The following is a 13,112-nucleotide window of genomic DNA, read 5'->3' as shown; positions in this document are numbered from 1 at the left end:
ACTTTAAAAGAATTTTTTATTTCCTCCAGAACCGTATAACGAAACCTAATTCGTTTACGGAAACTCAAAAATACCTAAGAGAATTAAAAATTATAGTTTAGTTATTAGTCCATGGAAAAGCTCAGATAAATACTTAGAGACGAGAAAGTAAGGTTCCAAGACGCATTTAAAATGAAGTGGAAATCCATCATTCCGGAAGATGAAAGGTGGAGGTCAGAGAGAATGAAGAAATACTTGGCATGATGGAAGGAACAACGCAAAAAAATGACTGATTTACCGTGCTCCAAAGAGGTTGAAACGGAAAAAGAAGTCAGTACTAGAATTACTAACTTTTTGGAGTGGACATATACCTACATAAAAAGAATATCGACTATTCTTATAAATGCCCACCCGATTGGTCGTGCGGTCTAACGCACGGCTTTCCGGGCGAGAAGGAGCGCCTGGTCCCCGGCACGAATCCGCCCGGCGTATTTCTGTCGGGGTCCGGTGAACCGGCCAGTCTGTGGATGGTTTTTAGACCGTTTTCTGTCTGCCTCTGCGAATCCGCGCTGGTTCCCCTTATTCCGCCTCAGTTACACTATGTCGGTGATTGCTGCGCAAACAAGTTCTCCGCGTACGCGTTCACCACCATTACTCTACCACGCAAACATAGGGGTTACACTCGTCCGGTGTGAGACGTTCCCTGGGGGTTCCACCGGGGGCCGAACCACACAATAACCCTGGGTTCGGTGTGGGGCAGCGGAGGAGTGAAGTGGACTGCGGTAGTCGTCGTGGGATTTTGAACCACAGCGGCTGCGGCGGGGACGAAGCCTCTCTGTCGTTTCTAGGTCCCCGGTTAACATACAATACATACAATTCTCATAAATATGAAATGAGATAAACAAATGGAAATAATAGATAAGTACAATAAAACACCAAGCTGCCCTGCAAAAATCACGTAAAGAGGGAACACGACCGAAGTGGTATTAGAAGATTTGTGAACAGAGGGGCCGGTATCGATCGGTTCAGTAAGGAAGAAGGGTATCAGCCTAGGTAGGATGGTTACAAGTTACAAAAGCGGAGGTACCGGCATAGCGGTGAGGTCTGTTTGTCTCGTTGCACAGGTGGGCACGGTGCGCAACACGCGCTTCATCACGGTGACGTCGACGTTCGAGCGCCTGCTGGAGCCCAGCAAGACGGAGGCGCCCGGCACTGCGCCTGGAGGCGTGCCGACGGCGGCACCCGCCCCCGCGCCGGAGAACATCCTCTCGCTGGAAGGCAGCCTGCCGCTGGAGGCGGGCATGGCGACACTGCCCGTGCTGACGCTGTCGCCCGGCACCGAGACGCCGCCGCTGCACACCACCACCGAGACCTTCAGCACGACCACGCTGCTGCTCAAGACGCACGTCCTGCCCATCGTCGCCCCTGCCGGCAACACCACCAGGTAAGCACACCTCGCAGCACCTCTTGTCGCTTGTGTACAGCCCTACTTCATGTCGTCTCAGCCCAGTCATCCGTTTACTGTTCTCTATACGTTTGTCACAGCAACGCCTACGATGTTTTGTTCTAGATTACTCTTCCTTTCTTTTTTTCCATCAAATGTATTGCTTCGCGGAAATCGGTTCATGTGATGTACATGCACAATTTCAGAAAAATTGAATGATTTATTGAACTGAACGAGCTGCACATATTGAGCGTTGATCCACCCCTGGCCCTTGTACAAGCAGTCTTTATCCTTGGCATTGATAGAGCTGCTACATGTCCTCCTGAGGAAAACGTGCCAAAGTCTGTCCAACTGGCGAGTGAAATCGACAAAATCATGAGGTGGTTCGAGGATCATGCCCATAATGCTCCACAACGTACTCAATTCGGGAGAGATCCATTGATGTTCCTGGCCAAGTTGGGGTCTAGTAAGCACGAAGACATGCTGTACAAACTCTCTCCGTGTGCGACCGGGAATTATCTTGCTGAAATGTAAGCCCGGAATGCCTTTCCATGAAGGGCAACATAAAGCGGCTAGAATATCGGCGACGTACAGCTGTTCTGTCAGGATACAGCGGGTCACAACCAGAGGGCACCCCAGACCACGAGTCCTGATTGTCGGGCCATTTGGCGTGTGACGGTCAGGATGGCATCCCACCGTTGTCTGTTGAGTCATCGGGGCTCAGTTCGAAGCTGTACTTATCACTGAAGACAATTCTACTCCAGTCAGTGAGATCCCAGCCCGAAGATGTGCCTGGAGACGCTTCGGAATGTGGTGCGATACCTGCCTGACTCTCGTCTGCCACACGGCCTGACAACCAACAGTGATAGTCTGTGCGGCCGGCCTCGGTGGCCGAGCGGTTCTAGGCGCTTCAGTCCGGAACCGCGCGACTGCTACGGTCGCAGGTTCGAATCCTGCCTCGGGCATGGATGTGTGTGATGTCCTTAGGTTAGTTAGCTTTAAGTAGTTCTAAGTCCTAGGGTACTGATGACCTCAGATGTTAAGTCCCATAGTGCTCAGAGCCATTTGAACCATTTTGATAGTCTGTGGTGCCATTTCATTTCACAACAGGTGCCCTTTGGCTGTCATCCGCGGGACTCTTACAGCACAGTGGTATACTGTCATTGCTCTAAACTTTTTCCTGTGCCCATTTCTCTGAAATTAAACTAGCATTTAGGCGATGAAACACCTGACAAGTGAAGAATTCCTCACGGTCCAGAACATTAGAGAAATTACTGTTCTAACTGGAAAACGGCGCTAGTGATTTCCCCCAGCTTTATCCATTTCATTCATCAACTAGACACTAGTTCCTGGAAACTCCTTCTCGACCCGGTACTCTTGCTCCCTCTACGTGACCAGCGTCATACTCTGTGTGACATGTTGACCGTTGCGATTGGAGCTGCAGTTCGCAGCTACTTTACTCGGCTGAATCATTCGTACTTCGCAAAGCGGCGGACATTTCTCCACGGGGTACGGTAGCCCTGAGAACTTATGAGGAATGAAACATGAGAAAAAGCCGCGGCTGCGAGAAGCGTCTGTGGGAGCAAGCGGAGGCGGCGCTGTGGCTTCAGAGGCTTCCCTGTCTCCATACTGCGGCCTCATTCCCAAGATTAATCGTCTGTTTCTTGAGAAGCCTTAATGGTGCACACGCATGGTCCTTTCCCACATGAAATGGCCATCTTGGGAGACATTACGACGTCGGCACACACACACACACACACACACACACACACACACACACACACACAAACACGAGAGAGTTTTATTGTGGTAGCCAACTGTTGTAGAAGGACACAGTACCGTAATATTTTTCGAGAACCAGTGAGAAGCATGTAAGACTGTTGCTACGTTTTACTCGTGATGATAGTGTGACGTTAAGTGCTGCCCCTTAACAACGTATGCGGCTCGTACATGTATGTAACGTAGAACTCCACTTAAGTTGCCTTCTTGAGGTACTTCATTCAGAACACGAAAGTATCATTTTGTGAAAAAGCCGCAAGGGAATTCTCCTAGAATTCCACAAGTGACTCACTTCGACTCACCGAGCCATATCCCGACAATTTCCAGGCAAATAATACTAGAGTTTACACGGTCTGTAGGGGAGGACGTTACAACACACTTCAAATAACGTTTCAGAGAAACGTGGAAAATTATTAATTTATCAGAAACTGTTGCTAAAAGTGCAAAAAGACGTTCCGGTCTCAGTGATCAAGTTCAGCTTTTTTCGAAGTGTTCAGTGATAGATTATTTAAATTTTATTAATTTCCAGAACACAATAAACTGTTACTTTTCTATAACTACGTCTACCATTCGCTTGTAAAGGCCGCTAATTTATTGTAAAACAGTATTCATGTGGAAACAGCGGGAGAGAGAATGTGCGTAAAAAATCAGTCCTCACATCTGTACAGCTCCTCCTTTCTAAGTCACAATAACAGTGAGTTAATTCAACCAGCCGCAGGCAACCTACCTATTGCTAGATATGGCTTCATACTTTTGTACCTCTTCTGATTCACAGGAAGAGTCTATCACAACCCATATACTCCGTTATGAAGTAAATCTTTCTTTTTCCGGTGTATGGTACTTTATACTTACACTTCACTAACAGATGTATATGGTCATAGGAAAACACAAACTTCCAGGCCACAGTTTTCCCCCACGTATTGATAGCTTCTGCAACTGAGTAGTCAGTGCGGCTGGCTGCCATGTGGAGGACCTGGGTTCGACTCCTGATACTGTTACGGATTCTTTTTTCCTTGCTGGGAGGGCTGGAACAGGGTGCACTCAGCGTCGTGATGCCAACTGAGGGGCTACTTGACCGAGTGGTAGCGGCTCCAGGTCAAGAAGTCTGACGATGGCCGAAAGAACAGTGTGCTGACCCGAAGACCCTCCACACTGCATCCAATGAAACAACAGGAGGAGGGTGAGGAGACGGCTGGTCGGTTCCGATAGGGCCGCCAGGTCCTGTAGACGTATTTTACACTCTCGTTGAAAACTTCATATGCTTTTCACTGTAGCATTTTTCATGGTTCTATTGTTCTAAGTGTAAATTAGTGTAAACAAAATATAACGACAGCAAAGTGGTTTGTGGGAAAACACACACACACAACATATATATATATATATATATATATATATATATATATATATATATATATATATATATATATATATACTCCTGGAAATTGAAATAAGAACACCGTGAATTCATTGTCCCAGGAAGGGGAAACTTTATTGACACATTCCTGGGGTCAGATACATCACATGATCACACTGACAGAACCACAGGCACATAGACACAGGCAACAGAGCATGCACAATGTCGGCACTAGTACAGTGTATATCCACCTTTCGCAGCAATGCAGGCTGCTATTCTCCCATGGAGACGATCGTAGAGATGCTGGATGTAGTCCTGTGGAACGGCTTGCCATGCCATTTCCACCTGGCGCCTCAGTTGGACCAGCGTTCGTGCTGGACGTGCAGACCGCGTGAGACGACGCTTCATCCAGTCCCAAACATGCTCAATGGGGGACAGATCCGGAGATCTTGCTGGCCAGGGTAGTTGACGTACACCTTCTAGAGCACGTTGGGTGGCACGGGATACATGCGGACGTGCATTGTCCTGTTGGAACTGCAAGTTCCCTTGCCGGTCTAGGAATGGTAGAACGATGGGTTCGATGACGGTTTGGATGTACCGTGCACTATTCAGTGTCCCCTCGACGATCATCAGTGGTGTACGGCCAGTGTAGGAGATCGCTCCCCACACCATGATGCCGGGTGTTGGCCCTGTGTGCCTCGGTCGTATGCAGTCCTGATTGTGGCGCTCACCTGCACGGCGCCAAACATGCATACGACCATCATTGGCACCAAGGCAGAAACGACTCTCATCGCTGAAGACGACACGTCTCCATTCGTCCCTCCATTCACGCCTGTCGCGACACCACTGGAGGCGGGCTGCACGATGTTGGGGCGTGAGCGGAAGACGGCCTAACGGTGTGCGGGACCGTAGCCCAGCTTCATGGAGACGGTTGCGAATGGTCCTCGCCGATACCCCAGGAGCAACAGTGTCCCTAATTTGCTGGGAAGTGGCGGTGCGGTCCCCTACGGCACTGCGTAGGATCCTACGGTCTTGGCGTGCATCCGTGCGTCGCTGCGGTCCGGTCCCAGGTCGACGGGCACGTGCACCTTCCGCCTACCACTGGCGACAACATCGATGTACTGTGGAGACCTCACGCCCCACGTGTTGAGCAATTCGGCGGTACGTCCACCCGGCCTCCCGCATGCCCACTATACGCCCTCGCTCAAAATCCGTCAACTGGACATACAGTTCACGTCCACGCTGTCGCGGCATGCTACCAGTGTTAAAGACTGCGATGGAGCTCCGTATGCCACGGCAAACTGGCTGACACTGACGGCGGCGGTGCACAAATGCTGCGCACCTAGCGCCATTCGACGGCCAACACCGCGGTTCCTGGTGTGTCCGCTGTGCCGTGCGTGTGATCATTGCTTGTACAGCCCTCTCGCAGTGTCCGGAGCAAGTATGGTGGGTCTGACACACCGGTGTCAATGTGTTCTTTTTTCCATTTCCATGAGTATATATATATATATATATATATATATATATATATATATATATATATAATCAGTTGGTTTTACTGAGAAATTCATCAATGGAGTAGGAGTTGGCCACCAATAAATCCTTTAGGCTTCTCTTAAAGCGAATGTCATTGGTTGTTAAGCTTTTTATGGCTGCTAGCAATTCTTTTTTTTATGACAACACTCCATACGAATACTTTCAGAAACGACTTCCTGACACTTAAATCTATACTCGATGTTAACAAGTTTCTCTTCTTCAGAAACGCTTTCCTTCCCATTGCCAGTCTACATTTTATATCCTCTCTACTTCGACCATCATCTTATTTTGTTTCCCAAATAGCAAAACTCCTTTACTACTTTAAGTGTCTCATTTCTTAATCTAATTCCCTCAGCATCACCCGACTTAATTCGACTACCTGTTAGTAATGTGGTAAGAACCTCATCAAGTATAAAAATACACTGCTAGATACACAATGTACTGTAAACTAGCGCGACAGACTGCTGCAAGGACAGCTGAAGGAATGGAACCGTCTCAGGTAAAGGCGCAGCAGTGTTGTTGTGGGTACTGATCAGGGCCGTCTGCCCGAACAACCACTCAAATACACAGAAAAGACTTTGAATCTTTACTCGTTTATGATGGTTTTATTATCAGAAAGGGGATATGACAGAATACTGAAAACGAATTCCTTGTTTTAAGATAGAGCTAAGTAGTGGATAGCAACATTAATAGTCCGAGTAGTGCCCTGAATGAGAGAGAGCTGCTGGGTGAACGGACGGACTCGGCCTGCCAGCAGGTACACGCTGGTGCAGTCGTACCAGGTGACTCGACACGTGACTGCGACCCGCACGCTGCCGCCGACGCACCTCTTCCAGTTCGAGGCGAGCCGCGCGCTCACCGACCTGAGCTCGCACCTCGAGGAGGCGGGCTCCGAGCTGCACCTCGAGCTCGACCTGTCCGACAACCACCAGCAGGACGGGCAGCTGAGCCGCGAGGACCACGCGCGGCCCAAGAAGGCGCCCACGCCCGCGCTGCTGCTCGACGCCGCCAACAACGTGAGCACGCCACTCTTACCTTCACTGCTACCTCGACCCATAAACACCATAGAAACAACACTGTGTCACACTATAAGCTAATGCTGGAAGTGCTCTTACAATTCTTTAATGTTCAATCGGCTATCCAGCCTCTGTTATGCAAACGTCATGAATACAGAAAAATTTCAGGTAAAATGGACGTTCCAAAATTGTAGTAAAACTACAAGCAATACATACAGCCTCGTTTAAGAGCAAGATTTAGATATACAGGGCGATTCAGCTGCCCCTACCGCTGGGTTTTATGCAACCTTCAACGGCTTCAAATACCTCGCCCAAGATTTTCATACTCTCTCACTCGCTACACCCAAACAAATACTTCTACGGAAAGAATGAACACAGCCTTTTTGTAAGGAATTTAACATAGTTAAATTTTGTCCTCGGTTACTCTTTCACCAGAGGTTGTACTTTTCGAATTATTAAGTAACTTGTTCAAAAGTAACCTTCAAATACGTTTCTTTTGAATAACTCGAAAAAACGTGGCCTCCAGCGAAAACGTAGGATTAATAGTTTGCGCGAAGCGAGCGGGAGAATGTGAAAATCACGTGCCCGGTATATGAAGGCGTTGCGTATTACATAAAACCGATCAGTAGGTGTATCTCAGTCACCATATATGGCTCAAAAAACAGCAAAATATCAGGAATATAAGATTTATTAATGGTGATTAACCATGCAGAGACGCCTGGAGTGGCAGTTAAAGGCAACCATCATCGGATCAAAAAATAGCAGAAACTCATGAACAACCATTATCATAAATAATCACTAATCTGTAAATGCCGTAGATCTAGTCCCAAGCAAATGGCCTTGATGACTAGCATTATCTTTCTAAAAAGATACCCTGAAATTTGACAAGACGGTTTTTCAGTTCCATTTGTTCATTACAAGTGAAGTTCATTCTTCTGCAGAGAGTAAAACGTTTCCAGCTGTTCTATGACGTCCACGTATCTGTCCTCCTCCGACTAACGTAAAACAGCAACGCTGTGGGTGTGAGAGTTTCCAATGGGGCCTACCGTGTTAACAGCAGCAGCTGCAGCCGCTGCCGACGCCGCCCCCGCAGCCGCAGCTGACTCCGGAGCAGCTGCAGCAGCTGGCTCTGCTGCGCTACCTCAACCCCGGTGCGGCGGCGGCGCTGCCGCAGGTGGTGACCACGTCGCGGCCCGTTCTGCGCATCGAGACGATCTTCGACTCGCACGTGGTGCCCGTGTACGACGGCCAGAGCACCGTCTTCAGCACGATCCGGCGGCCCGTGGCCACCGTCAGCAAGACCGAGTTCGAGTACGGCACCGCCACGGTGGCGCCGCAAGCGCCCGCGCCGCAGCCGCCGCTCAACCCGCTCAACCCACTGGCGCCGTTCAACCCGCTCAACCCGCTGCAACCGCAACAACAGGTACAGACGCTTGCAGTGTGTACAGTTCTGTACTCCACATGCTGCCATGCTGCATTTGGAGGAGGGAGTTTGAGGTATCACTATCATTCCCACTTCCCTTTTCGACACAACTGGCCATTAAAATTGCTACATCAAGAAGAAATGCAGATGATAGACGGGTATTCATTGGACAAATATATTATACAAAAACTGACATGTATTACATTTTCGAGCAATTTGGGTGCATAGATCCTGAGAAATCTTCCACTGCACAACCACCTCTGGCCGTAATAACGGCCTTGATACGCCTGGGCATTGAGTCAGAAAGAGCTTGGATGGCGTGTACAGGTACTGCTGCCCATGCACCTTCAACACGATATCACACTTCATCAAGAGTAGTGACTAGCATATTGTGACGAGGCAGTGGCTCGGCCACCATTGACCAGACGTTTTCGGCTGGTGAGAGATCTGGAGAATGTGGTGGCCGGGGCAGCAGCCGAACATCTCCTGTACCCAGGAAGGCCCGTACAGGACCTGCAACATGTGGTCGTGCATTATCCTGGTGAAATGTAGGGTTTCACAGGGATCGAATGAAGGGTAGAGCCACGGGTTGTAACACATCTGAAATGTAGCGTCCACTGTTCAAAGTGCCGTGCAACCAATGGCACCCCATACCATCAGGCCGTGTGATACGGAAGTGTGGTGATGACGAAAACACGCTTCCAATGTGCGTTCACCGCGATGTCGCCAAACACGCATGTGGCCATCATGATGCTGTAAAGAGAACCTGGATTCATCCGAAAAAATGACGTTTTGCCATTCGCGCACCCAGGTTCGTCGTTGAGTACACAATCGCAGGCGCTCCTGTCTGTGATGCAGTGTCAAGGGTAACCGCAGCCATGCTCTCTGAGCTGATAGTCCATGCTGCTGCAAACGTCGTCGAACTGTTCGTGCAGATGGTTGTTGTCTTGCAAACGTCCCCATCTGTTGACTCAGGGATCTAGACGTGGCTGCACGATCCGTTACAGCGATGCGGATAAGATGCCTGTCATCTCGACTGCTAGTGATACGAGGCCGTTCGGATCCAGCTCGGCGTTCCGTATTACCCTCCTGAACCCACCGATTCCATATTCTGCTAACAGTCATTGGATCTCGACCAACCTCATGTCAGCACGTTGTAGGTGTCGCCACCAGCGCGAAACTTGTGTGAATGCTCTGAAAAGCTAATCATTTGCATATCATAGCATCTTCTTCCTGTCGGTTAAAATTCACTTCCGTAATACGTCATCTTCGTGGTGTAGCAATTTTAATGGCCAGTACTGTATTAGCTCACTCATTAAATCCACCTTGCCTGGCTCTAAGTCTAGGATGGAGTGAATGGTCTACTAACCACAACCTGGCACGTGATAATTTGGATATGGATGGTAAAACCATTGAAAGGGTAAAAGACTTCAGATATTTTGAGGCAGTACTCAAGGAAAGAAAATAAGATACCAGAAAATAATGGAAAAAATTCAAGCACTAAACGAGTTGCACTCGGAAACTGCCCAAGTCCAGGCTAATCGAGATCTACGAAGCCGAGTGTCAACAGGACTGTAATACAACCTGTGGCCAGAGACGGAGCAGAGACGTGGTCTCTGACCCAATAGATTCAAAACAAGACTCCTGAAGTTTAAGAATACTGATCAGACAGATTTTTGGACCAGTTGAGCATAAACCCTTAGAGAAAAGACATTGTGCCAGTGGTTAAAGAGAGGGGGACTAGAGTGGGGCGGGCACTTAATATTTCGAGAAGGCCATATCATCAAACAGGTGGTGGAAGTGGATACCACAGGTAAGGCCAAGAGAAAGAGCACGGCTGAAATGTGTACAACCTAACAGAGAGAATATGTGTACAAAGAGACTAGCTGAATAACAATACACGGACCGAAGAAGGTGGAGAAGAACGAATGGCGAGGCCAAAGACCAATTGCGGCTTACGTGGGCAAGCTGCTAAGTAGGCAGTTGTACGAGGTGCGGCTAGAAAGAAACCGGACTGATGCTGGAAAAAACATTTATTTACAATTTCATGTTATCTCCTTCAATGTACTCTCCTCCTCGGTCTCTACACCGCTCCATACGAATTTTCCACTGTTCATAGCAAGGCTGCAGATCATTTTCGGTAAGTCCATACATTACTTCCGTCGCTTTTTCTTTTACTGCTTCAACAGTCTCAAATCTAGTTCCTTTCAAAGCTGACTTGACTGTAGGGAAAAGAAAAAAGTCACAGGGGGCCAAATCAGGTGAGTAGGGTGGATGATCTAAGATGGGAATGTTGTGTTTTGCCAAAAACGTCTTCACTGACAACGCACTGTGAGCTGGGGCATTGTCTTGGTGAAGGATCCATGACTTTTTTCTCCACAAATCGTTCCGTTTTCTCCGTACTCGCTCACGTAGGGTAGCCAGGACGCTAATGTAGTAATGCTGATTCACTGTTTGTCCCTCTGGTACCCAATCAATGTGCACAATCCCTTTGATGTCAAAAAAAAAACAATCATCATTGCCTTGAATTTCGATTTTGACATTCGTGCTTTTTTTTGTCGTGGAGAACCAGGAGTTTTCCAATGCATCGATTGGCGTTTAGTTTCGGGATCGTAAGTAAAAAAACCACGATTCATCGCAAGTAATAACATTTTGTAAGAAGGTGGGATCACTTTCAATGTTTTCCAGGATGTCAGAACAAATCATTCTTCGGCGTTCCTTCTGTTCAATTGTGAGACACTTTGGAACCATTTTTGAACACACTTTGTTCATGTTGAAACTTTCATGAAGAATCTGCCTAACACTTTCCTTGTCAACTCCTGTTAACTCAGACACTGCTCTGATTGTTAAACGGCGATCTTGTCGAACAAGTTTACCGATTTTTTCAATGTTTGCATCAGTTTTTGCTGACAATGGTCTGCCAGTGCGAGTGTCATCACTGGTGTCTTCGCGGCCCTCTTTAAATCGTTTAAACCACTCAAACACTTGTGTTCGCGATAAACAATCATCGCCGGACACTTGTTGTAACATTACAAACGTTTCACTTGCAGATTTTCCTAGTTTGAAACAAAATTTGATGTTAATGTTGTGTCGATTCCCTAAGGTCTCGACACAATGAGTGGCTAGGTGCACGCGAAACTAACGCAGACGGGCGTAAATTCTGAAACAGGAGACTGGATGAAAACTATAAAGAAAAGAAGAGAGATTTTAATATACTTAACTTTAATGTAGTCTTGTTCTTGTTGAAATACATCTCTTGCATAGTAGTAAGCAATTAGCAATGATACACATGGCGCCTTGCTAGGTAGTAGCGATGGACTAGCTGAAGGCTATTTAATCTGTCTCTCGGCAAATGAGAGGAAGACGTGATACGTGTGGTCGCAAGCTATGTCGTCCGTACAACTGGGGCGAGGTCAAGTCCGTGTCTTGTGACCTGCCATGTGGTGGCGCTAGGATTGCGATTACACAGTGGCGACACGCGGGTCCGACATGTACTACAGGACCGCGGCCGATTTAAGTTACCACCTAGCAAGTGTGGTGTCTAGCGGTGACACCACAGTTAACACGCTGTTCTTTCTGTACACTCAACATTTTCCGACGCACAGACAAAACGTCAACTACTTAAAACCATGAACCATGGACCTTGCCGTTGGTGGGGAGGCTTGCGTGCCTCAGCGATACAGATAGCCGTATCGTAGGTACAACCACAACGGAGGGGTATCTGTTGAGAGGCCAGACAAACATGTGGTTCCTGAAGAGGGGCAGCAGCCTTTTCAGTAGTTGCAAGGGCAACAGTCTGGATGATTGACTGATCTGGCCTTGTAACAATAACCAAAACGGCCTTGCTGTGCTGGTACTGCGAACGGCTGAAAGCAAGGGGAAACTACGGCCGTAATTTTTCCCGAGGGCATGCAGCTTTACTGTATGATTAAATGATGATGGCGTCCTCTTGGGTAAAATATTCCGGAGGTAAAATAGTCCCCCATTCGGATCTCCGGGCGGGGACTACTCAAGAGGATGTCGTTATCAGGAGAAAGAAAACTGGCGTTCTACGGATCGGAGCGTGGAATGTCAGGTCCCTTAATCGGGCAGGTAGGTTAGAAAATTTGAAAAGGGAAATGGATAGGTTAAAGTTAGATATAGTGGGAATTAGTGAAGTTCGGTGGCAGGAGGAACAAGACTTCTGGTCAGGTGACTACAGGGTTATAAACACAAAGTCAAATAGGGGTAATGCAGGAGTAGGTTTAATAATGAATAGGAAAATAGGAACGCGGGTAAGCTACTACAAACAGCTTAGTGAACGCATTATTGTGGCCAAGATAGATACGAAGCCCACACCTACTACAGTAGTACAAGTTTATATGCCAACTACCTCTGCAGATGACGAAGAAATTGAAGAAATGTATGATGAAATAAAAGAAATTATTCAGATTGTGAAGGGAGACGAAAATTTAATAGTTATGGGTGACTGGAATTCGAGTGTAGGAAAAGGGAGAGAAGGAAACGTAGTAGGTGAATATGGATTGGGGCTAAGAAATGAAAGAGGAAGCCGCCTGGTAGAATTTTGCACAGAGCACAATT

General features: G+C 47.8%; 1 protein-coding gene across 1 annotated transcript in view; it reads left to right on the top strand.

Moving 5' to 3' along the window:
* Nucleotides 1-13,112, top strand: part of LOC126199508 (mucin-5AC) — an 846,751-nt gene that overhangs the window by 819,758 nt on the left and 13,881 nt on the right. Inside the window, exons 15-17 of the mRNA XM_049936430.1 lie at nt 1,104-1,423; nt 6,847-7,108; nt 8,199-8,531. Of these exons, the coding sequence (XP_049792387.1) occupies nt 1,104-1,423; nt 6,847-7,108; nt 8,199-8,531 (915 nt within the window). The remainder of the gene's footprint in view (nt 1-1,103; nt 1,424-6,846; nt 7,109-8,198; nt 8,532-13,112) is intronic.

The sequence above is a fragment of the Schistocerca nitens genome, chromosome 8 (genome assembly GCF_023898315.1).
Source record: "Schistocerca nitens isolate TAMUIC-IGC-003100 chromosome 8, iqSchNite1.1, whole genome shotgun sequence".
In the NCBI taxonomy this organism is placed as follows: Eukaryota; Metazoa; Arthropoda; class Insecta; order Orthoptera; family Acrididae; genus Schistocerca; species Schistocerca nitens.
Note: the sequence above shows the minus strand (reverse complement) of the source record. Positions and strands in the feature narration are given on the sequence as shown.